Source organism: Triturus cristatus, chromosome 1_1, assembly GCF_964204655.1.
Source record: "Triturus cristatus chromosome 1_1, aTriCri1.1, whole genome shotgun sequence".
Taxonomy (NCBI): domain Eukaryota; kingdom Metazoa; phylum Chordata; class Amphibia; order Caudata; family Salamandridae; genus Triturus; species Triturus cristatus.
The window spans coordinates 105,517,720-105,536,795 of NC_140579.1; the positions used below are offsets into that span (position 1 = coordinate 105,517,720).

General features: G+C 43.6%; 1 protein-coding gene across 1 annotated transcript in view; it reads left to right on the plus strand.

Moving 5' to 3' along the window:
• Positions 1-19,076, plus strand: part of LOC146869659 (long-chain fatty acid transport protein 2-like) — a 327,567-nt gene that overhangs the window by 238,627 nt on the left and 69,864 nt on the right. The window contains exons 8-9 of the mRNA XM_085609559.1: positions 8,446-8,543; positions 9,298-9,428. Of these exons, the coding sequence (XP_085465685.1) occupies positions 8,446-8,543; positions 9,298-9,428 (229 nt within the window). The remainder of the gene's footprint in view (positions 1-8,445; positions 8,544-9,297; positions 9,429-19,076) is intronic.

A 19,076-nucleotide genomic window follows, 5' to 3' on the forward strand; every position in this document is an offset into this window, starting at 1 on the left:
CCTAACACTATTAGTAGGAATAGTGCGCACTGACCTGATATCAAGTACTTAGCCTTGTCCTCCAGTTTACCAGAAGTTCGAAGAAGATCTTGAGAACTTGACACAAGGAGCCACATGGAAACAGGAGTCACGGCGCAGGAAGCGGAGATGACGGAGACGTCGACGGAGCTGGGACTATGGGAATCACTGGTTCAGCTTGGATGGAAGAAGTCTAGAGCAATTCTCAGTTCCGACTTATTCCTAGGGTGAGTGGAGCACGTGAAGCATGTTAAAGCAGAGATCAAGGTCAAGCCATGATTCAGGTTTATATACCATGTCAGAACACCAACCGATCCAGCTAGCTCACGTGTGGCACATGGAGCACCTGGTAAACTGGAAGGTTCTCAACGATCCCCGAAAGGAAACACGTGTTAGTATAATTGTTTGAACTTTAATGAAGAGCAGATGCAACAAGTTAACCACACAACAAATGTATCTCTTTCACTCAAATGTGTCTAATGGAAGACCACGTCAAGGCCCTAGTAACAGTGGATGTGAGTTACTCTATTGGATCACTTGTTCTGGGGAAATGCTTGCCAGAGACTCAAGCGCAATGTAACCTAGGACGTTGCGGAATATCAGCCAGGGTATCTTAGCGTGCCATTAATTGCCACACGGGTAATGCTACATGGGCCCTGCGCGATAGTCCCACTATACAGAGGGCACAGGAGGTTGTTGTGGCACATAAAATGTCTACTCAAACATCAACATTTCTAAGTCATATCTATTGCCACAAAAGATTAAAGCCGCTATTTGTCACATCAAACTCTCTTACCGAAAAAGTATTACACTAGCAGTACTGCTACAGCCCTAAAGCACCTATTGCATGCATTATCAGTTATTTTGCACACCAAGTATTTTCAACCAGCACTCAGATTATCTTGTTGAACAAATTATTTTTGCGCATGAATGTTGATTGACACTATCATTTGTGCTGCTTTGCAATATGTCTGTTTGTCCGAGCTTCTGTTATGTAAATCTAGGTCTCTCTGTTTTGGGAGTGCCCTTCATAACCCACCTTGGTCGCAGGCCGTAAAAATAATCTTTTAAGAAGCTGGGAGTGGCTCCCATAAGAAAAAATTTCTGGTCTACTCATCCAAACCAATTTCATAAGATTCAAGAAACAAGGGCATGAGATAGATAATGACTAATCAGCAAGATGAATAATCCTTAATGAGATTCTATTTTTCATTCACATTTGTTTTACCCTTTGAAGAACCCATCTCTGGAGATACTACTATTATGTTCTACATTCTCTTTTTTATTTTTCTCAAAAGTTCCTAACTTTTATACAGAATTAAATTAAGGGGTTAGGTTCGACCAAACTCTGTTTAAGTATTTTAATTCAGTCGGTGATACTATAGCAAACAACAAAATAAAATGAATCTTTAATAAAATACAGTCATCAATTGAATAATAGTATAAGGGACATGGCAAACATGCACCACATGCACACTTCACAGATATCACAATATGCACAATATCCCATAAGCAATGAGTTAACAAAGCCACAAGTAGATATACATATAAACATTACTGGTTGTACTTTTGTGTCATATATTTTTATTGAATCTGTATGTTGGAAACATCAACCTAGGGAGTAGAAGGTAGGAGAATATATAGGCACCGATATAGTATGGTATTCACGATATCTTTGAAGATGTATAGATGCCTATTTTACAGTCTAGGATCAGTTGTGTCACAGTTCTACATAAATTTGCAGATGCATTTTGGTATGGGTGTGTTCGTGGGACTTTGTCATCTGGAATATGCATATTCTGTGAAAGAAAAAGTTATGTTATTAAATAAGGATTACAAACTGAAAAAGTATCTAGGAAACACTGATCGGAGTCAGATGAAAGAGAGGAGATGAAAGAGAGGAGCAAGGTATGGGTCAGTGTATGGGTCAGTGTTTAATCACACAACTAGGCGTAAAGTATTGTCTCTAAGGCAGTAGGAGAACCTCATTAAAGAAAATAGTGCTCACAGTCTAAATAACCCGTACCATGCAACACTCAAAGTAATGGGGCCAGTCGCCATGGGAGGTGACAAATGAAGAAGAGGCGGTACTATGGAGGGACTAACAAGTCTACTGATGAATCAGAAACCAGCATTTAGGACAGACAATGACAAACCTGGGTGAAGAGTGGGCCGGAATTCTATTCGCTACTAATCTACAATAAGTCTTGCAGATCAGCGCATGCTCACTGGCTCAGGCTCGGCCTAAAACTCGCAAAACTATGCAAGAAAAGAAAGTAGGAAAACATTTTTCAACTTAAATATGGTAGAATATGGTTCCAGTGAAAGGAGTGAAAGAGTGCCAATAAATACATTTTAAAAAGTGCATTGTCCCAATTTTAGCTCATAAAAGGAAATGTTGCTTGAACTTTTAGCCAAAGCCACTGACTGGTTTTACACAAATCTTAGTATGAAAGTAGGATTTTACTCAAAGTGTGCTTTTGTTGGACTGGTGGCAAACTGTTCAGTAACTTGCTAAAGTGTCATTTGGGATGGAAATGTTAACACTTGCTTATCTTGCCAGCTGAAAAACCATTTGATTTGCTTTTAACTTTGGCATAATTTGAAGAATGTTATCACATTTGGTAGACCACATAGTATGTTGAGATTACTCTTTAGTGGTTTTTTTTTTTAATTCGTGCAGATCCAGCAAGAAGGGGGGGGGGGCAATAACCATTAATTTGCTCGTGTGACAAGTCTGTTCAAAATTGTATTTACTAATAACGGACACAGCTAGATGGATCTGTGTGAAATTTGGCAGAGGAAAAAATAGTAGGTTTAACAGATCTGGAGTTATCAATCTCATGCAGTTCCATCAAAGATGGGGAAGATTTCAAGGGGGAGGTGGGTGAATAGAGTGCAAAAGAAGTATTCATTTTATAAGAAATTGTGCATGGTTTGATGGAACCCCACAGAACTCGACAGGCGTTTATATACAAGGTTTCGCTTTCTGGAAGAGATACACGGGGACAATAAAAGTTTAATTCACAAATCACTCTGGGGCTGTTTAATGAACCTGCATGAAATTTGGCAGTGAACAAATTAAGCTCAATCCAAAGCAGGACAAGGCATGAACAACAATCCTTCACTGCGCGCAGCAAGAGAGGGCGGGACTTGGCTGGAGCCCGTACACGGCGCAGAAGAACTACAGAGACGACGAACCATAATGCATGTATTTCAGAGCTTTTTCGGTTTTCACCAAACCATAAGCGTCTTTTAACTAGGTTTTCTTTAGTGAAAGAATATTATTAATGAATGTTTTTGATGACAAGACCCAAGCAGACAACTAAGTCGGTCAGGCTTCCGAAGATCTTGTCACATGAAATGTTACAATGCAGACATTCTTCCCCAGGGTGAAGGGGGTACCCTACACCAAAACACTTGTCTACTAAAATAATCAGTGAGGTACATTTGACAATATGCTCTCTCAATATTTCACCCATAAATGCCTAATGCCTGTAACAATAGGCAAGACAGGCAACTTTCCATACTAAACAGACCACCCTCGAAGAATAGACGAACTTTCAGCCCTTCGGCAGACAGCTCTAAATTACAAAGATCAATAGTACTGCAACTGGTAAACAAACAAAAATACACTACCTCTCAAAAAGGCCTACCAAGGATGATCACAAATTAAATCTTCTGCCCCCATGGTTTGTGAAAGGGCGCTGACCAACACCAACCAACTTGCCTGCTACAAAGAGATGTAATTTCATGTAAAGGAACAGGTCTACAAACTGTAATAAACATCCACCAGTAAATGCATGCTGGTTATACCTAATGTTGTAGACAATAAAGCAGCCAGCCCTACTGCCTTTGTCTTAAATTTTCATAAGAAACGGTCTGTCAGATAGGCTAACAGGCCCCAGAACTATGACCTACAGGGTCCTCTGTGAACTTCAAAGTAATATACCACTTTGAAAGATCCAATGCAGTTAAACAATCCAACCTCTGATGCCTTCCCTCTTGTTGACAATGTTCACAATAAATATGCCAGGCCGTCTGCTTTTATTGTAGCTTTATATAATAAACAGACCAGGCATCTAAAGACTGGGGGCCTCATTTATGAGGCCCGTTGCGCCATCGGAACGTCACTTTTTGTGACGTTCCGGGGCGCAGAAGCCTGCGTGATATTTATCAGGCAGCACTGAGCCACTTTTTTTGGCTTAATGCTGCCTGATCAGTCCCCTTAACGCAGTGTTCTGCGTTAAAGGGGCGTGCAATGGGTGTTGCTGGGGTCGTTCCCAGCAACATCCATGGCCTTTTGACACTGCCCCAGATTTACGAGATATCGTAAGCCTGAGGCAGCGCCACAAGCTTACGCCTCCCCAGGGGAGGCGTTAGGGAGGCGCAACGAGGAGAAATATCTTTATTTCTCCTCGTTTTTCCTTTTTCTATGTGTGCTGCATTCTGCAGCACCCATACAAAGAGGAAAAACCTCTTGTGATTATTTTTGTACAGAAAGGTTTCCCTTCCTGTACAAAAATATTCATCCCCGCAACGCAGGCACCCTTTCACCATGGTGCAGAGGTGCCTGCGTTGGCGCAGGCAGCCCATTGTGCGCCGGCGCAGGGGAAAAGGACAGGAATGCGCCGTATTTTATAGATACGGCGCATCCCTGCCCTTTTCTTTTGCCGTAGGGAAGCGCAGCAGGAAGGCCTGCTGCGCTTCCCTACGGCAAAACCTCATAAATGAGGCCCTTAATCGGTCTTGCCACCACGTCCAACTGTATTGAGTACAGATATTCCATGAGGCATAAAGTTGAATACATGCACTCTTTCAGCGGAAGGAGCCAAATCCTTCACTGTGTGCATTTCAACATTTTACTTCAAGAGCTTAAGTCAATAAATCCACCAATGAACCTGAAAGGCCTGCGTTTTTAAAAATATAAAAAGCATTGGCAAAGTAATGCAGCCATACTCCAGGGGAGGGATGAATACACGAAGAGGAAGAAAGCCTACACAGATGATCAATAACAAGCAAATGGGAGTGACAATAAGCCAAGCAATAATAAACAAGGAATGGTGTCTAGGCGCAACGAGAAAAACCCATGGTCAAGGAGAGACAGCAAATGCACTGTCTAGGCCAGGCCTAAAACATTCAACCCGTGACCACCATCATTCCTTGTGAACAAAGTAGTCAGGGTGGCACTGTAGAGTTGTTCAACCGACAGCCAATCAGCATTTCATCACAGCTCAGTTTGAATCTTATCAGTTGAGGTCACTGAACTGCGGCCCATAATCTCAAGACACAAGCCCCTACTAACCCTGAGGCAAAGTGGATCACACCGAGAGTGAGTGGGGCTCTCTGGCTGCAGCTGAAGCAGCACAGCAAGGGTACTAGACAGGTCACCCACAAGAGGGTGGTCTTTCATGTCCCTGCTCACACAGGTTGAGAGCCAGTCACCCCGCAGATGCTGGCATGGACTCGTCCCAGGGGTAAGCTTTTCGGGAGTCAGTGAAGACCCACCCTTTACCGTTTATAGATGAATGTGAGTGAAGTCTTCCTGGGGGGCAGCATGTGGTGATCTGTTTATGGGTGGAGGCTCAGGCCTCTCTGGAGAATGGGTGGGCGTCAGTGAGTGTCGGCTCCAGGTCACAGGAGGGTGGGGCAGGTTATGTGTGTATGCAGAGTGCAGCCCAGCGTGGGGTCAACAGATGCACAGGCAGCACGTGTGCTCCAGGGACATGCAGGTGCCTGTCCAGTGCCAACCAGAGAGTCAATGGCCCCCAACCCGGCCTCATCACCCTCTCCAGCAGGCACAGAGGAGCCCTCGCCCATGGGCACACCTCTGCGGGAACAGAGAGGTGACCCCCCCCCCCGAGGAAAGCATAACTCCCCCCAGGGAGCACCAGCTGCAAACATCCCCACTCCCACACCAGCATGTCAGAGGGTCACAAGGCTCACCCTGCACAGCCCACAGCATACCAAGCCCCTCTTCCAACGGAGAGGGCATAGTACCTGGCCCTACGTACAGACCATAGAGCAGCGTTTGAGCTGGATGGCTCTGCCACAAAATCCAGCAGCAGGGAAGGCTGCCGCCCCAAAGGAAAGGGGACCCCCACCCCCTGATTCCCGGGGGGGGCTCACATCACCCCACCCGACAGAACCCTCTCCCGCCCTGAAGAGTGACCCACGGGAGTGCTCAACTTGCACCAGCCGCTTCATCTCATTGTACTGAGCCCACATTAAGTTCTTGCCCTCCTGGGACGGGAAGGGGGCCGGGGCCGCCGAGGAAAAGCTGCGTCTGCTGCCGTGGGGTGACTGCGGGGTGGCGGGGGCACAGCCCGCCCCGCACGGGGAGCCCTCGCTCCCACTGGCCATGCTGTAGGAGGCCGCGGTGGCCCTGCCAGCGCCGCTCCTCAGGGAGAGCCTCCAGGGCGCGAGGGCGCCACCAGCCATGGCCGTGGATTGGGTGGAGGGCGCGAGGCGCTAGCATGGAGGCCATGGATCGCTCGCACTTCTACCACGTGCACACCGTGCAAATCGCCTCCCCTTGCCTCGTGCAACCACTGAGGACGTTGGATAGGACTCTAACTGTGATCGACTTGCGCTGGGCTAGTTCCTTCACCCGACCCTCGGGAACTAACCACACCCTCTTTCTTTCTCTCAGCCCGCCCATCGCAAAGCTCGAGCCAACCCCCCATTTGGACTACCTTAGTAACATGAGGGGCGCGAGACCGAGGATCTGAGCACGAACTTCGTCACGCCGTTCCTAAGCCAATAAAAAAGTAAGAAGGGCGAGCTCGACTAGCTGGATTGGGTAATCTCCTTTGACAGGCAAGCGGGAAAATGGGCATACAGATGAGACACGCTTTTGTCAGAGGTGTTTGTTTTCATTGGTTTGCCACGCCCTGTAGCAACGCCTGCACTGTAGACCACGCCCCCTTGTTTACGCTAGTACGTGTGCTGTGTCAGGTCTTTGTGTCTGGGACCAGACATTTGGATAGGAGACAAGCTCTTGCCATGACGTATTTGCTCGGCTTTCTCGCCTGCTAAAAGGTTTCTTGTTTTTATGGGGCCATGTGTTTGGCCCCATAAAGATAAGAAACCTTTTGTGACGAACGTATTTCAGGCGAGCCCGTCCAAGTGGGACGGCTCAAAAACCCGAGCAAATACGTCATGCACAGCTCTGTTCCAAGGGCTGGCCACCGTTTACCATAAACGGTGACGCCAGCCAATGGAAAAGAGGGGCGGGGCTTAAAGCCCCTAACAGAAAATACACATAAACGTTAAGTCTCGCCAGCGAGACTGCGCATGCGCGCAGCCTATGCCAGGCGAGACCTAAAAAGAAAAAAGAAATGGAACCCAAAAAGGGCAGATAGCAACCGGCAGACTGCTCAGAGGGAACTTGTGTCATCTCAGACGATGCATGGAGGGGAATGTCAGCTTAGCATCATGAAGGGCCAATGCCTGTGGCAATGAAAGGATGAAATTGTCAGAGTGAGAGTAGAGGTCTGGGTTATCACCCTAAACACCACTGATGTTGAGGGCACTTGAAACACTAATAACCATTTCCACTGCATGTCCTAACAATCATCAGCACTCCTCAAATAGATAACTTTAACATTTTGGCCCCTCCCCATGTTCCTGTCAGAATGGAGTTCATCCACTCATCAAAGGCAGACACAATAAGATGAAATGCTTCGGTAAATCGCATCTGTCAAGGTCTGCTTCCAGCAGCTGGTTCCTGTCATCACTGTTAGCATGTTGCCCTCTTTATGTTACATTGCCTGCCTCTGAAAGAAGCTGTCACCATGGCTACCACTGCTGTTGATGCTTTCACAGTTTGCTGCCTTTCATCCTCAGTCTGAATAAAGACTGTTGACGAGGGAGCAGCTGTGTCCCTCCCATACCTACAGCTGCAATGAAGATCTCGAACATCCTGCATCAAAGAAACAGCTACAGCACTTTACAGCTCTCTGACTGTCAAGATGAACTTAATTAAAAGTGCCTGAGCTCACATGTCTAAGGCGCTGATTCCGATCTCTAATTATTTTTCTGACCCCTGCCCAAACCCTGGGGTAATGACTGGGTGTGATAATGTCCGCAGCATTCATTACATTTTGGCAGGTAAATGCGCCTGAATGTGCGGGCTCATTTACAAACCCCTTGCGCCACTTTTGCGTCATTTTTAACATGGGAAAAGTGACGTACGGGGGGCGCAATGCGCTTGTAAATAAGCCCCATGGTATTTACTGTGACATGCAGAGTTTGGTGCTGTGAGCCCTGGAAGTCTGACTTTGTCAGACACGATAAATGGCACGTACCTTCTGCAGCACTAGTGATCAGGACCTGGCTAGTAGAACATAGTAGACATGCTTGCCTTGAACTGAGGGAAGTCTGGAACCTGGTATCTGTGTATGAGATCTACTTGATCCCTTTTAGGTGGAAAGGAGAGAATGTGGCAACAAGAGAGGTGGAAGCTGTTATTGGCGGACAGGACTCTGTGGAAGAAGTGAACGTGTATGGAGTTTCCGTGCCAGGTAGGAACATGCCAGGGCATGTCAATACACTGTGTGAAGCTTCCAGGTCTGCATTACGTGCACTCATTTCCATCCCAGCTATACCCTTTTAGTGATAAGCAAAGCGTAAACACATATTGCCCTAAGGTTAGTGGCACCCTGCTGCCTGCCAGGCGCATAGTGTGATTGTATATTAATGCTACTTCAAGAAGATTGTAAGAAATAGATGATATTTTAAACAGGCAATTTGAACTTTAATGAACTCAGTGGGTTTGAAAGTTATTTTATCACATCGTCCCTATTTAGCCGTTGAAGTAAAAGTAGCAGGTGCAAATATTGTGAAAAGCTGAAGTTCCTGTGACAAAACTAGAACACTCATCCAAACAGGTTTTAAGGAGTAGAAAGTGCATTTCTCTCTTTCTTGTGGTGCTTACACTTTTCATTCACTAGCAAAGAGAAAGCTACAGAATGAAGCAGAGTGAGAAATACTAGACCAGGGGCCAAAACGGAAGCCCTCAACCTTTTGTGAAGCTGCTCCATCCATATATGTTCCTTTGTAGGATCATTGGAACTGTTTAAAACATTTTGTAAGCACATCCAACAAGTAAACTTGAGCATCAACAACTTTTTACTACTATATGTGTATTTATCTGAATCACTTAATTTGATTAAAATGCATTGTTGACTCTCAAATGTCCAGTCGATTTCTAAAATGATTCTGTTTTGTTGCGCTCTTTTTGCTTTCATGCATGGATGTCTTTATTTGGTTCTGCAGGTCACGAGGGGAAAATTGGAATGGCCTCCATACAGCTTAAGGTTGGACAAAGCTTCGATGGAAAGAAACTCTATGACCATGTTCGTGATCACCTGCCAAGATACGCGGCACCACAATTTATCCGCATTCAGGTAACGGGCTGCAGGCGCAAACCTCTCTTTCCGCAGAATGGTCTTTCAAAAACAATTTTCAAGGGAAGCAACTCCAATCCTCAGTGCTAAGTGCAATTGAGGACATGTCTAGTGTTTCCTGGTGAACAGATGTTACTCAATGACCCACTAACCTTACACCAGTAGGTTCATTTAGAGCCCGGCGAGCAGACCAGCAGCCCAATGAGTCACAAGAGCATGTGTCCCTTCCTCTCTTGGCCGAGGACTTCCCACAGTATTGTGAAATCATCCTCTGCCTGGCGATTATTGAGCTGACTGCAGTGCAACCATCAGTGTGCCAGGTTGCTCTGAAGGCAGAAGAGTTTGCCAAGCAGGCAGCTTGCTGCTTGAGCCCTGCTCGGCCAACATATGTGTTTTTCAAGGACCAAACTGACAAAGCGGGAGTTTGCTTTTGAAAAGGAAAAAAAACAGTGCTTAGTTTGTAAAGTAATCAGCAAAGTTGCCTTGAGTTTTGTTCAGAAGTCTGTGCTACAAATATTAGTAGTGAAACATTTTCAAGGCTGAATAATCCTCTTGATCCCGCCTCGTTCATCTATAATGCACCCACCAGTATCTCTCTGGCTCTTCATCCTACTCTCTCCGGTTTCTTTTCATTCCTTTTTTTTAACTTAAAAAAAGTCTTTATTGAAAAGAAAAAGGGTGTCTGTGTATAGTACATAATGTTAAACTCACATAAATACACTATAAGTGTGCTACATTGAAGGTACATGAATCGGACTTATTAATAAAAAATAGAAAAAGCAAAGTGAGATAAATGATACATAAATGCCATTAGAATACAAAAGATTTAGGACCATTTAGGTCGTAGCTGAGAACATCGTTTGGCGCTTGTATCAATATATATTGTGATGGGTGACCACAAGTCCAAACGTTTCATTGCCATATGTATAGGATAAACAAAGGCAGTGTCCAACCTATGGTTATGGCAAACAGCATACCACCAGGCCCTATTAGAAATTTTTGTGGAATCTTTCCAATTTATGGTAATTTGTTGGAAAGCAATCGCTAACAATAAATCAATAATTTTGACATTAAGGGGTCGATTCCGATCCTGTACTTTTTTTTTCCGTACAACTCATATGCGTAATTTTTTCCGTACGAATCGTACAAGTCCGGTCCGACCCGTGAAGTACGATTCGTACGGGAAAAATACATACGGTTCGGCCCGATCCGTACGAATCGGGCCGTGTTCCCGGGGTGCGAGTCGTACAGGGGTGCGAGTCGTACAGGGGTACGAGTCGTACATACAAGTCGTACAGGGGTACGAGTCGTACAGGGGTGCGAGTCGTTCAGGGGTACGAGTCGTACAGGGGTACGAGTCGTACAGGCCCCCATGTATATGTACGCACCTTACAACAGCATCGCGTATGTACGCACCGTACATACGCAATGTTGGGGTATGCACCGTACATACACAACGCATGGGGGTGTATGCCTGTACGACTCGTACCCCTGGGGACTCTCCTTTTCCGGCTGTTTTTGGCTCCCGTAAGAAAAGAGCTGTACGGAGTGCCGTAGGGACGAATCGTAATTGCTGGGCCGGAAACCGCTGCTTAAATACGTCCGGACGTCGCGTACAGGCTGTTCCGGATCCGAATCGTTGGTTTTTTTTACCCGTACGGTCTTTTGTACGATTCGTATGGAAAGAGGCTTTCTGTACGAATCGTACTTCCTAGGTTGTAAGGAAAGTTTACCAGGTACGAGTCGTACGGAGAAAACGCTCCGTACAACGATTCGTACAGCCTTTTTCCAGGATTGGATTCGGCCCCTATGTGTAACATTTTCCCAAATGGATAAAAGACTGCCTAAACAAACATGAATAAAGGAAAAAGAAAATGTGGTGATTTGGGACCATACTTGTTTCCAGAATGTATATACATATGGACAAGAAAATAACATATGAAATAGATCAGCATTTGAGGACGAACATGTCCAACAGGTATCTGGTATAGTTGAAAATCTTTTACTTAAAGTAGCCGGTGTTAGTAAGAGTCTGTTGTAAACAAAAAACAATGTTTGCGTTGTGTTAGCTGCTCTGGAGGACTTGCGTATCTTGGTCCATATGTTCTTTCAGAGCGATGTTGGCCAAGTAGTTATAAAATCCCGTTCCCACGCCTCCTCTATCTTAGACTTCTGCCTGACAACGTCATTGCCTTGTAAGTAGGTATAGATAGTGGAAGCTTTGGGTGCAGTTTTTAATAATGTATGAAGTCGTGAAGAGGGGTCCGGAGTAGTAGAGGTGTCATGTGCTATAGGGGGTTGAACGAACGCATCCATCACAGTTTTCTAGAGTAGGTCATAGTTGTGAATAAAGGAGGCAGGTAAGTTAAAAGATTGGCTGAAGTGACATGAAAAGACGCTCAATTGAGGTCCAAAGAGGACAATCATCTGTGGGATCAAGCAACCAAAAAGAAGCTTGACGCTAGAGGAATGCCTTCTGATATGCCTGAAAATCGGGAAAACTTCACCTTCTATTTTAGGGCGTGTTCATTTTAATATAGACATTCTGGGTTTCTTGTTACTCCAGAGGAAGGAAGAAAGGATGGAATTGACTTTCTTGAATTGTTTAGCTGTAACTGGGATTGGGATACTGGAAATAGTATATAAAACTATGGGTGATAACATCATCTTTATAGTGTCTAAACGACCCCACCAGGATAAATAGAGGGGATGCCACTTAGCGGTTAGCTCTGAAATCTTTTGAATACATTTATTCATGCATAAAACTACTGTGTCCAAGATTGAGGAAGTGAAATGTAAACCTAGATACTCCATGTGAATTTAGAGGCACTGAATTCCGATCTGAAAGTATATTTGGTTAAGGACAGAATTTCACATTTATCATTATTCAATTTGTAGCCAGAAATGAGGGAATATAACTTCACTTCTGCTGAAAAAAAGCAGGAATTGAGTCATCCGGTTTTGACATGAAAAGCAAAATATCATCAACATATGCTGCAAGTTTAATATGGAAATTCGACGTTCGGAAACCATGTATGTTTGGATTTTGACGTAATTTAGACAGAATTGGTTCTAAAGCCAAATTAAATAGGAAGGGAGAGAGAGGGCAACCTTGGCGCACCCCCCTACCTAAATTGAAAAATGGGGAAATCAAACCATTGGCGCATACTGCAGCGAATGGGTTAGAATGAAGGAAAGATAATAAAGATATAAAATTGGGGCCAAAACCAAACCATCTAGGAGTATAAAATAAATAATTCCACTCTACTCTATCAAAAGCTTTTTCCGCGTCCAACGCTATTGCTGCCAGGGAATGCTTTAGGTGGGAAGATTTGGATAAGACGTTAAAAAAAAGTTGTGTATTGTCTGTTATGAACCTTCCTTTAACAAAGCCAGATTGTTCTTTTCCCAACAAATTTGGGGGCATATTAACAAGGCGGCGCTATAAAATTATCGCCACGTTTGCTGCCGTTTTCGGCCGAAAAGCGACGATAATTTTATCACCTTATCAGCAAAGACACGCTATCGGGTGTTTTGCTGACTTAGCACCCGTTTCTAGCACACCTATCTTTGCATTGCTAATGAGATACAAAGTAGGCGTGGCTGTGAAACCAACCAGGGAAAATATCGCGAAGGCAGCTTTGGGATATTAACAAGGAAGGGTAGCGTTTATTTAAATCGCGTTAAGTATGCCTTAACGCAGGAATTTAACGTCTGTTAAATTCCTGACTAAGGCATACTTAACATGAGGGGTGGATTCTGTGGCTAAAACCACAGGCCCTATCATCTAGGATATCGCCGTTTTCCACCATGGAAAATGGCGATATCCACACTATCTTTTGAATTTTTATCACCTCAGCGATGCGCGTTGTTGATAACCCGCTAACCGGGCAATAAATTCCAGAGATAGCTGGCGATAAATATGCAAGCGCTAAGCGTGCTTTGCGATATTTATCGCCGGCCCTTGTTAATATGCCCCTTGGTAAATAGGAATCTAAACGTATGGCTAATGCCTTAGAGAAAATTTTGTATTCAATATTGACTAGGGAAATGGGTCTATAATTTTTACAATACTTAGAGCCTTTACCTTCTTTGGGAATGAGGCAAATGTGTGCTTCTGAGAAAGAGCCCGAAGAGCTGTTTAAGGAGCTAATTTTTTTTATCAGAGAGTGCAGTTTGGGTAGTAAAAGTTTGAAAAAGTGAAGATAAAATTCAACGGTGAAACCGTCCGGGCCAGGTGCTTTGTCTTTTTTAAGGTGTTGGAGAGCCTTTAGGAGTTTTTGCTGTGTTAGGTCTAATTCTAAGGAAGACAAATCCGGAGGGTCATGTTGGGGCTTTTGGATGTTTGAGAAGTACTGTGATAACGAGAGGTCCGTGGGTTGTGTTTCAGATGCGTATAATCATTTGTAAAAAAGAGAAAATTCATTAAAAATTTCGGAGTCTTTGAATTTTAAAGCAGAATGCTCATCATAAACAGATTCAATATTTAATTGGTTGTGCCGAATTTTTAAGTAATTAGCCAATATTTTCCCTGCCTTGTTTTTACCACCGTAAAATTTTGCCCTAGATTTTAACAGGTATAATGAGACATCATCTGTTGACTTCCTATTGAATTGCAATTTGGCGTTTATAAGAGCCATTAAACTCTCTTTCGAGTGAGAGACATAATATGCGTGTTCCAATTTCATAATGTCATGAAGAAGTTCATTGGTAATATTACGTGCATTTTTCCGTTTCTTTGCAACAAAGCCAATAATGAAGTCTCTAGCAGAAGCTTTAAAAGCATCCCATATAGTCGAAAATGGCATGGATTCATTTTGATTTATCGCAAAATAATCATTAAAAAAGGTGGTGAAGGAGGCAGTAAACACTGGATCTAAAAGAAGCGCGTTGTTGAAACGCCATCTTCTGGGCGCATTAGTCTTGGGCAATATATCAAGGCCAATTGAAACAGGGGGATGGTCTGATAAAAGAATAGGACCAATTTCTGCATGCGAGAGGGACTGCGAAATATTGTGTGAAACAAATATATAATCAATTCTTGACTGAGTTTGATGAGCTGGGGAATAAAAAGTGTATTCTCTGGTAGTCGGATTACATAAACGCCGTGCGTCAAGAAGTTTGTGCTGGGTGATGGTGTGGATAAAAGATGTATGGGGCTTATTTGGGACAAAAAGACTTTAAAGTTTCTGTCTATAAATGGGTCAAATACTTGATTACAATCACCAGCTAGTATAAAATTATCCTCAATGCAATTGGAGATTAGCTTAGCTAATGTGGGCCAAAAAGAGGTATCTCCGCCACTAGGGGCATAGACATTAAGGAAAGAAACTGGAACACCCCTAAGTGACATTTTAACAATTAGCTATCTTCCATCAGCATCTGATTCCTGCGATATAAGTGTAACTGGGAGAGATTTATGACAAAGTTTCATAACTCCATTTCGTTTACTGTCTCCTTGAGAGAAGAAAATTTCCCCCACACAGCCACTTTTTAATTTCAAAGATTCAGCATCCGTGAGATGTGTTTCTTGCAAAAAGACAATATCAGCACCTAATTTAGCTAGATGAGTTAAGACTCTCTGTCTCTTGATGGGAGAATTTAAACCCCTAATATTCCAGGAAATTAATTTTAGTGACATAAAATATCAAAAAAGAATTGACATAGGAAGATGAAACAAAAGTCGAATTCAATAAGGTGACAAAAGAAAGTGTAAAAATAGAAAAGAAAGAAATAAGTGAGCAAATCAATCCTGAGCCAAAGAAGAATAGAAGAAACAGATGATTGGAGCCAGGAGTAAAACTCGGGTGTAGCACTGCAAGGAGAGATAGTTGTGACATATATATAAGAGAACAGAGAGGAGAGAAAGAAAAGTTTACATAAGTAATGAAAGATATGATTATAGGAATGGAAGAAATGAAGACACCAGAAGAGAAAAAAGTAAGGAAATGCAAAACAGAACAAAGAACAAAAGATATACCTACAGAAAGGGAACATGGATGTGAGTGTGGGTGGAACCACATGGAGCAGACAAACCGTCTAGGGATGACTGAACTGAACCGGGGAAGAATCACGCCATAACGTAGAACTGACTGTGAAAGCAAAGAGGAACACATTTAACACTAAGTTATTAATTGAACAGTGAACATGAAATAATGAAATCAAATAACATGAGCTGAGATTAACATAAACAACAATAAACGATAAAATTATTGAAGGTAAACTACCAGAGTTTAAATAAGAATAACAGTATAAAACCTGCAATTAAAGGACCAATGATAACTCAAATGTAAAGTTCAGGAAAGTCATGTAATGTGTGAGGAGGAAGATCCTGAAGAATCCATATGATCCGTCTTGTGCAAGTTGATGAAGCTTTGTAGACGCAGAAGATCTTCATATGATGTTGTTCTGTTGTTATAAGTAAATTTAAATAGACATGGGTGGTAAAGTCCGTGTCTAGCTCCCATGGAACGGAGGTCAGGTCTCATATTAAGGAAAGCTTTACTTCTGGCTGCTGTGGCCTTAGAGTAGTGAGGAAATATGAATTTTGTGATCAGTTATGTCCCCTATCGTAGACCCCAACGGCTCCATGTGCATGCTATAAGTACATGTATGTTCCCTCCAGTTCCAGTTTTGAAGACGCAAATACATGTGCGTCCACCGTCAACATGTCCTCTTTCAGATCCGCCAAGAATGGGTCAGATATTCCATTCCTAAGTATGAAAGGCCACCGACTTTATATGGTTCACTTTCCACATTTTACAGATTCAGGCGAGTAGGCCCTGAATTCTGTCATCAAGCCTTTTCCTGCCTTCTGCCTCTGAAAGCTCCAGTCTGAGCCTGCATCTGTATCCATGAACTTTGTCCTACTCCCTGCGCGGCTAACGGTGCCTGATCCAGCATATTGCCTGCCAAAAACTGTATTTCACCTTCAAGATTATCTACTCCGCTCCTCATCCGATGCATTCCTGTCTAGTAGTTTAGGTAAACATTCCTCCAGCTACCGTGCAAAGGGCCAGCCCTCGCTGTCCACATGCAAGTAATTCATAGCCCCGTTACCATGGAATATTCCTACCCCCTCGCATTTCATGTAGACACTTAGACGCTTGTACACACACTAACAGTCAGTATAGAATAGATTCTATCCTAGAGACCTTTCCTTTTGGATAACACAGTTCTTTAAACATAGGATATTAGATATGATTTGGGATTAGGTTGACATGACCCCCAGACTTCTGTCTCCACATGTAGAGCTAAATGTCAAGTCCCCTTCACTCTCTAGTTGCACGTCAATCACACGTCATGCGGCTGCGCGCGCATCTCTGCCAAATATTTCTGCTGACATTACAGGATTCTTTTATGGATCCACCCACTTGTGACATCATGTATAATGACGTTTATTAAATTACGCCCATATGACCGCCTTTATTAGTTACGTATGCACATTCTATCTGTATTATCAGCTGTTACGCCTCTTGCATCTGTTTCACTGTAACGCATTTTCCTATAAAACCGATTATCTGTCAATAATGTATGCCCTTCCTTCCTGAACTTTCGTGGTGATGGAATAGAAAGCCTACAATTCGAATTGTATTCCTTTGTATAGGAATAAAGCCTTTTAAAACCTCTAATACCACGGATTCTGCCTCTTATATTTACTGAGTTATTCTTACTAGACTTTACCGCATAAAAATAGTACCGGTAATGAAATATTTACCACATAAATTGGCGCCCGAACAGGGACACTTTCTCACTCACGCGCCGGAGGTGCGTTGCAGGCCCGGTCTCCTGCCACAGCTGAACGGACAAAAACGAGTACCTGCAGGATTTCCTGTATCTCCCTCCGGCCAAGCGGGAGCGACTGAGGCTGCGATCAACACCCAGACGAGGCGGTGAGAAGTGCGAAGTATCCCGACCAGAGCCTAGCTGAGAGAGCAAGATCCGAGGTATACAGAGGCCCACCAGGTTCCGAAGTTCCGAGTCCAATCAAGTCGAGTCCAGTCCGGTCCAGTTTCAGTTCCGTTCCGAGGCCTTCCGTTCCGAGCTACCCGGTGAGTACCATTACCGGGGAGGCATTTTACGTGCACATAGTCTGTGCCGGTCAAGACGGGTTTGGGTACACAAATCCGGTCTGCACTGTTTCAGCAGTGTATCTGTACTGTTTAGCAGTATATATAGTATGCCTTGCATATAAATAAGTATTATCTAGTGTCAGTATTATGTCAGTAACTAGTTTTCTATTAGTTATCATTGTTCGTTAAAACTGTTAAATGTTAAATGTTTTAATACGTTCTATACATTGTGGTGTGAATGACTGTTCATTATTGTGTTTATTTGTATTAAGTGTGTTTAAGATTAAGTAACCAGATCTAAAAATGCCGCTCTTTTCAAAATTAAGACAGATCAAAACTAGAAAAGGGGTACTCGAAGAAGCTGTTCCCATCCCACCTAGGGACACTCCCGGGTATTTTATGTATCATAAGCATGGCCTAGATGCCGTATTATTTCTTGATTTATGGGTGGACTACACCAAGGATCTGCCAGAAAATCAGAGATGGCCCGCAGCGGGGACCTGGGATGCAGATTGCATCATGAGAGTAGAAGAAGAATTATGGAAAAAGAAAGCCAGACAGTCACAGAAAGATGCCATTGAATTATGGCGTAAAGAATCATACAGACGTACAGAAAAAGCACTCAGACAGGAAGAGAAAGGTAGAGAGAATTCAAATAAAACTCGAGAAAATCTGTTACTTGAGGAAGGTACCCGAGTAAACTCAGAACAAGTAGATAGACAAAGAAACACTCTTATGAATGGTATGTATCCTCTTCTGGCCGAAGGGTTACCTAAGGCTACCCCGGAAATACCAAAAGACTTAACTCCTCCATTACTCCCGATAAAAGCACATCCCAAAACACATCCCAAAACAGCAAAGGACGTTTTCCTTTCCTCCTATTTAGATGACGTAGCTCCCGAGTATGCTAATGCCATGCCACCCACACCGCTTGCCGATGGTGTTCAACACCAGGAGCATCCGTCTGTATCTCCGCAACTACAAACTCCTACACAAGTTCCCACCGGTCCGTCCGTTTCTACAGTTTTTCCCGCATCCACAATCTCTATCCTACGTCCAACGAATCCTTTCATGCCTAGCGCCTCAGATGGTGCTACAGGAGGTACGACAGACATGTTTGCCACCCCGCCGCGAAATAAACAGACCCTTAGAGATTTAGCACTCCAACGTACACCCCAATTAGCGACATCCGACATGTTTAAAGAACAGCTTGTGGATTGTAGATACGACCCAGTACCAGGTAGACAGGACAAATTGCTCATATCATCACTACGTATACGACGAGCTACATTATATTTAATGACAATACCAGGAATGGGTGAACACCTAGACGAAATATATCGCTTTGTCCAAACAGGGCGAGGTCCAGAAAGTATTAACGAAGCTATGGAATACCAGAAAGTGGATGTACAAAGACAACTACTACGTTTTTTCATAAATTGTGTAATTAGGAAGCAAGACAGACCCGGGGCAGATCACGATACCATGCAAAGACTTGTCAAATGGGGTCAGAACATATCAGAAGAGAAACATGATAGACAGGCGTGTATAATCGCCATGTGTCGAAAAATCCGCA